The sequence below is a fragment of the Habropoda laboriosa genome, unplaced genomic scaffold (assembly GCF_001263275.1).
Source record: "Habropoda laboriosa isolate 0110345459 unplaced genomic scaffold, ASM126327v1 scaffold472, whole genome shotgun sequence".
Lineage (NCBI taxonomy): Eukaryota > Metazoa > Arthropoda > Insecta > Hymenoptera > Apidae > Habropoda > Habropoda laboriosa.
In genome coordinates this window covers 107,532-114,923 of record NW_017100581.1, presented here as the reverse complement: position 1 = coordinate 114,923, position 7,392 = coordinate 107,532, and the positions used below count along the sequence as shown (strand labels likewise).

The following is a 7,392-nucleotide window of genomic DNA, read 5'->3' as shown; positions in this document are numbered from 1 at the left end:
GGGTGGATGTTTCTCTGGCTGCACCCCCGGGAGCTGATAAAATTGGTATTAAATTCGCGGGGATAGTGGTTCGAAGCCAACTGCTGGTTAGGTAACCATTTTTCCAAGTGGCCGGCAGATAAGCTCTTTTTGTATTTAACGTTGTGAAAAATCTTCGAAAGACACCCCTACCCCTCGAGGGAAAAGAGGGGGTAGTGTATTCTTACTCACTAAAAATCACCACTCTGACAAATATCCTCCGTGGCACTCCTTGCACTATTGGTTTATGCCCCGTGTAACTGTACCTCCTCTCGATTTATCTCCGTTCGTAGGCCGGTAGTGCCAGAGACCACGCCTGGCACCGCCCACTTCCCGGGACCGCTATCGCAGGGGACCAGGTGCCCCGCCCCTAATCTCCTCGCGGTCCTCGCATTTTCGCGGAGAGGGAGTTCCTCCCCCTTTATACCCCTCCGCGGAGCCGCCTTTCTCGAGTCAGGGAGTGGGAGACTGAAATCCCACGCCTCTCCCGGCTGGCAAACTGCGTCCCATCAACTCCTATACTAGTCTACATAGACATCTGGTAGAGTATGGAAAGTCACTCTGTTCAATCCTGTAACGTGGCGAGGGTCTTCGTAACTCCCTCTAACACAGATAGTCCATCCTTATAGGGGCGGTGGTCGCGTGTTCAGTGGGCGTATCTCAATGGGTGGCGCATCCGAGTCGTCTGGATAAAGGGTCCCGCTCTAGGTGCTGGACGTAAAACTTTGATATTGTATGTTCAATGCTGAGGCACGATGTAACTAGCTCGGCACCTGTCAGCATGTTGATGGGCACTAGTTTATGGAAATGTAAATCGATGAGCTCGTGAAAAACTCAATACTTTTCAAAATATTTATCTTTCTTCCCAGCATCTACGGTAAATGTTCAAATGTTTCACCATTGCATTCTAAACATTTTCTTACACGTTTTTTTACACTTTTCATCACATTGTTCAGTTGTCCTTCTACAATTTTTTTCTATCTTCAATAACAAGCGAGTTATAACTCGGCCCAGTTTTTAGGTACACCCTATATACAATTTGTCCCTTCTTGACGACACAAATAGCTTCTGTTTCGAGCGAAATTTGCTTTTATCAATAAAATAAAAGCAAATTATAGGATACGAGGCAGAGTGTTTCAATCAGGCTCATATGTACTTACTTGTTCCCGTGTTCTAGACGTTGAACAGTGTTTTTAGATGTTGAAATTTCTTGCTATGCCCATTTCTTCTTAAAGTGTGACGAATAAATTGTTATTTTCTATCCTTTTGTTACATTTGTTAATTCGTATCGATAGATAAATTTCCTAAAAATGTAATTTATGGATTGCCATCTGCTACGTTAATGAAAAGGAAGCAAATGTCCTTTGTAAATACCTCTTATAGAGAACCCTGTATACATTTTTTATATTTACCGATTTGTGAAAAAACATTGCTAATTGAAAGACATGTAATTTTGAGTAAAGTATATTTAATAATAACGAAGTATTTGAAATTTGAAAAGTCTGCAAGCTTTAAAGTGACATGTAGTTCCATTTTACTTCACTTCACAATACCAACATTTTTACTCCTCCAGATTCTCAAGCAAGCAATGTCTAACTTAAAAAAAAGTTAATCATAGCAATGTTTACAGGATTTAACGCGGATCAGGCGTCAGATCAATTTATGTCTTTGTAATTCTTAGTAGAGAAATTGCGTATTATGAAACAGCGACATCCTACTTTCTTCGGTGCTTTATTTTATTTTAACAGCGATTCGAAAAGCATTAATGTTGTTACCATTTCGAAATAAAACATTCCATTCATTTTTATACAATTCGTAAATCGAGGAAAGGACTTCTGTGACGAATCCAACGTTACAAATACCTTCTGATTCCAGATCGCAAGAGGAGTCCACATACCCTGGCTACCATCTCGCCTACGAAGTCAAAAAACTCATGTACGCTTCTTTTGTTAACACTGTCACGTTAAGTCGCGGTTCCGTATTTTATAGTATCTGTTTCCTTGCATAAATTTGCAATAGAAACAAATTGCTTGCAAACTGCATGCGAATATCGATGTTCCACAGTATCTTGTTGATTGCTTATGCGATTATATGTATATCGATACATAGATAGTATATTAGAAGTATTAATATAATATTGGAAATATACTATCTGTTAGTTTCTGTTTTAATGCTGTTCGACTGTATTATAATATGAATGTTGTTTATAGTTCTAACATACTTAACATTTTGTTTCTTTTTTATTACTTCCCTTATACAAGATGGTCCTATACAGGGTGGTAATATCTCCTTTATCTGTGATGACATAACAAATATTTTTAATGCAATGTAAATGGTATCACAAGGTGAATGCTTTGCAAATGTTATTTTTTTCTCAAGGTCATTTTTGCCCCGAGTTTTCAAGGTCATCGATATTTTTTTTTTCTTGTAAATATGCAAGAAAAAAAAATACATTTACAGGAAAAAAAATATCGATGACCTTGAAAACTCAGGAAAAAATAACATTTGCAAAGCATTCGCCTGGTGATACCATTTGCAATAAAAATATTTGTTATGTCATCACAAATAAAGGAGATATTTAGGTGGCTACATTTAGGTGGACCACCCTGTATACAATCGGTGTACGTAACAAATAAATTTACAATCGAATCTAGATCCTTTAGCAAATCAGACAAATTGTTTTTAGCGTAGTGTAGCAGTTGTCTTCTATATTTCCGTTTTTGCCAAGAAAATATGCGTTAGATCACAATAATCTTAGCTAAATTATTTTTAATATTATAATGCATAAATTCTTTCCATTTTTTTTGTTTTTTCGGTTGCTTGTTTTTAGTTATTTTTATGAAGAAAATTATGTATTGATTAGTATAACAGTGTAACATTAATATTTATAAGCGCATAAAACAATTGCTAGCCTATTAGAAAAGTAACAGCTAAATAGATACATATGTATAAGTGAAGTAAATATGAAAGCAAGTTTTAGCATTTTTAAATCAATAGTAAAAACTATGCGAATAATCCAAGATGTTTGTTTAATTTGTATGTCAGATTAGAAACGAAAGGATCTGAAATTTTCGTAGATTAATGTATCGAATTATATTTAAAAGAAACATATTACCGAGCTATAGAAACTATCAAGTTATAACCAAGCTGATTTTGCTGTCATTGTGCTTTTTTTGCATGCAGTGTTATGAAGCCATAGTTGTCACGAAGTTGTAAAAATTTTAGCAAACTTTACTCTGTAAAGCAAACCGACTGTACTCGATTTAGAAAAGCATACAAATATGTACATACAGGACTATTGCTCGAATTACCGTTTTGATTTTCAGAAACTATTGCCTTTCCTAATTATGTATCGGACGTGAAGTGAAATTTTATACAGAATAAGGTAATAACATTGTCGATTGAATGTATCTTCACTATTTTTGGAAATAGAAAAGAACTTTATTTATAAAAATTATACAGTATCAATGGAACTATAGAGGGTGTGCGCGGATTTACTAGCCAGCCTTTCTCTCGTAAACGATAGGTACTAGAAAAGAATTAAAAAGGAAAAAGTTTTGCAGTTTTCTATGACCAACATAGTAGCGTATATCAATTCTTTATATTTGCCATATTTTTCGAGAAACGAAGGTGACCTTTAATATTATATAGCACATGGATGAATTCGTCTCGATACACGCTTCGATATGGCAAAAGAATATGCAGCATTCCATTTAAAAAATTAATGGTCACCATCGTTTCTCGAAAAATGTAGCAAATATAAAAAATTGATATGAGCTATTATGTTGGCCGTGGAAAACTGCAAAACTCTTTCCTCTTTCATTTTCTCCTAATTCTTACCATTCACGGGAAAAACGCTGAGTAGTGAATCTGTGAACTCATATAACTCGTTCACCCCGAATAACTTCTAAGATGTGTTCTACAAAAAAGTGTTTTATATAGAAATTGTACGATATCGAAGGGAACATATGATGCTGAAACGATTTTTTAAAATGACGTGCTTGTTTACGTGATATCAAGTTAACCTTGAATTTTTTAAATGGAATACGTACCATTTGGTATCAAAATTTAAGGGAGCAGTGAAGTTTCTGTACGAAAATTATAAAATATAAAAGAATAAAATAATAATTTATATGAAATTATAAATTATTTGAATTTCAAAAAAGTGGACAATTTCTATCCTTAATTAACAGATTGCACAGGTGTATAGGAGTTAATGGGCATCACTTTGAGCACCTACTATAGCTAATTGTAAGGTGAGTAGCGAGACCATGATCATCGTTTTTGCAAATTATTAGATTTAAGATAAATAAAGCTTAATATTTTCTTATAAAACATTCATTGTTCTTTCAAATTTTGATACAAAAGGTAGGCATTTAAAAAGTTCAAGGTCACCTTGATATCATGTAAGCAAATAGGTTATCTAAAAAAACCGTTTCAGTTTCATATGTTATCTTTAATACCGTACAATTTGTATATAAAACACTTTTTTGTAGACCACATACTTTAGAAGTTGTTTGAGGTAGACAAGTTACGTGACTCACCCTGTAAGTATTTTTATAGGTGACGGCACATCGAAGATCTTAAAATCACTTTTGTCTTTTTTAAAAAGCGGGTTATGTTCTTTTATACTTACATTTAATGCAATAGCGTGTTTTACGATTTCAACAACCTATAACAAGGCCATTCAATATTTAAAAAAGGGTAAAATAATGATTTTTCCGTTATAAGAAATCCTTGGATTCAGGTTCATTTACGTCGATTTAATATTCCAATTGTCAAATTGCTAAAGCGTGCATACTTTTAGCATTTTCAGACCAACTGTATAATACGTTGCAACAACGGATTGTACGTGCATTTTGTTGTGAGCAATGTTATGTGTACGCTTATGAATTACTTGTATAAGTACAAGAAATGTTACTGGAGGCTTCTCGGTTAGAATTGTGTTCAATGGTAATTAAATTCCGACGATTCGCCAACATTGTAGTTATACAGGGTGGCCCGTAATTCTTCGAACATCCGGAAATGGGGGGTTGCTGGGGTGATTCTGAACAACTCTTTCCTTTTCCAAAATGTTGTTTGAAGCTTCGTTTTTGAATTATTAACGAAAAACACTGGCCAATCACAGCGCCCGTAGAGCCCGCGCTCAGGGGCGGAGAACAGAGGCTCATCCGCGCGCGATCGAACAAATGCGTACGCGAGACTTCTCGGTTGTCGATCGCTGAATATTGTTTCGTTGGTTGCGAGTCCATATTTTGAATTGTTTCAATGTGATGATATTGTAAAATTTTCGGAGAGATTTCATTAATATCAAGAAGAAGATTTGGATTATAATAAAACTGCTTCATAGTGGTAAATGTTTTAGTTCCCATCAATATTGTAGAGCGTGTTTTTGCTAGACAGGTCGGTTCGATATCCAACATTCCCGTTCCGTGGATTGTAAGTAGTGTATCTTCTTTATCTTCACATAAGATATGTAGCGTTTCGGGTTATTTAATTGAGTATAACCATGCTCTAATAGTTTTTAATCTAATCCAGTAAGATTCGTGAGATAATTTAAGCTTAATATTACAAAATTGAAGTGACAATTTGTTTGGCCTTATTAGTAGAGATATTTCGCACGATTCCGATACCGATGCTTCGTACAAAGATATTTCTAAATTGGTAATAGGTTTCCTTACAAGAACTTAAAAAGGCTTCGGTTGTTTCAAAATAAATACTATGATCGTTACTTAGTCCTAAATATGGATATCGAGGAGATATAAAAGCCGAAATATTAGAACCTACATTTACACGTTGTGGTATTGGCAATGCATGAAGTCGATATAAATGATATTCTGTACGGTCAACTAGTGGGATATGTATGGTGATGATAATTTTCACAGTATGATGTCCCAAGGTTGCATAAGCTATTTTCATAAATTCTTCGATCCTTTGGTAATTCCTTGGTATTGGTATTTCATAATGTGCTACCGAGCTATGAATTTCGCTTATTATGGCCTTTATTTTCTAACTACTGAGTAGTGATAGGTGTAGTCTTCCGTCCTGTGCTACGGTGATTACTGATACGAAATTTTGTGCAGCTGTGATATAATGATTTAGCGAATTTTCAACTGAATTTGCATATTGACTTAACATCATAGTATAATTTAATAAATGATCTTCATTCAAAATGTGTACCATTTCGTTAATTTTATCTCTATTAATTTTAATGTTACGCGAAATTTCTTTGATTACTTTATGTATGTTATTAAGATCACTCATAACTATGTGCGTTTGATTCCTGGCGAGTTGTGTAATTTCCTTCTGATCGGCGTATAATTTATCTATTTCTGAATTAAAGTATTCAGCGTCATCCGTACTTAGGGTTCCGAATAACATTCGACTAACTGTTGATGAAACCAAACGAAACATTACGGCGTACTATTGTCTTTGGAAGATTGTCCAAAATTGTTCCGTCGTTACCATGGTCTACAACCAAATTTTTTACTTCCGTTTGTATTTCTAAGGCTCCCTTAATTTTTTCTTTCAGATAATGTGTTCTTAGAATAGCGCTACATTCAAGCTTAACTGGAAATCGAATACATTACACTGTATAATACACGATATCGTCGAAATTTAGATATTCTTGCGGAACTCATTCTCTAGTTTATTAGTGTCTACAACTAATGCTATGCGCCAATCAAAACTATTTGAACTTGTGATCGATAATAGTAGCAGTAGTATCCAAACAAGCCGAATTCCCATTTTCTCCTCTTTACCAGTAGTTAGGCCAGATGTACCAGTTCCAATTTATCTGCGCGTTTGGTAAATAATTTCCCGTTATTTCCTTCCAATACAATATTATTCCTATCCATATTTCCGACAATTCTGTGTGGTCTATGATAACGCTTACCGAATTTTCCCTTTCTAGGTTCAACGAGTACGCGTGCTATATCCCTTATTCCACCTCCAAATTGACGTGCCTTTTTATCGTAACGGATTTTTGATTTTTCTTTTGCCTGAACTAAATTTTGTCCTGCGATCATTTGCATTTCGGAAAGACGCGTTATTAGGTCGTGAAGGTATGAATTGTACGTAGGTAAATTTTCTTCTATCGGAAAAGAACTTGGACATCGTGCAAGGCTGCCAAACACTAATTCAAATGGTGTAAAATTAATAGCTTCGTGTACGGATGTATTATAAGAAAACATTGCAAAGGGTACTAATCGATTCCAATCGTCAAAATTATTTATATAATGACTAATATATTCAGTTAGAACAATGTGTTCCGTCCGATACGGAACACCGTAATTAAAGATTCTCGAAGGTTAGTTTATGACATGGACGCGACAGACAGTTTATTTTCGTGTTTATTTTTCGTTAATAGTTTCA

At 34.9% G+C, this 7,392-nt stretch overlaps 1 protein-coding gene across 1 annotated transcript in view; it reads left to right on the top strand.

The window, feature by feature from the left end:
• Window positions 1-7,392, top strand: part of LOC108576664 (calcium-activated potassium channel slowpoke-like) — a gene marked incomplete at its 5' end in the record, with an annotated part of 179,922 nt that overhangs the window by 154,778 nt on the left and 17,752 nt on the right. Inside the window, one exon of the mRNA XM_017939704.1 lies at window positions 1,894-1,953. Within this exon, the coding sequence (XP_017795193.1) occupies window positions 1,894-1,953 (60 nt within the window). The remainder of the gene's footprint in view (window positions 1-1,893; window positions 1,954-7,392) is intronic.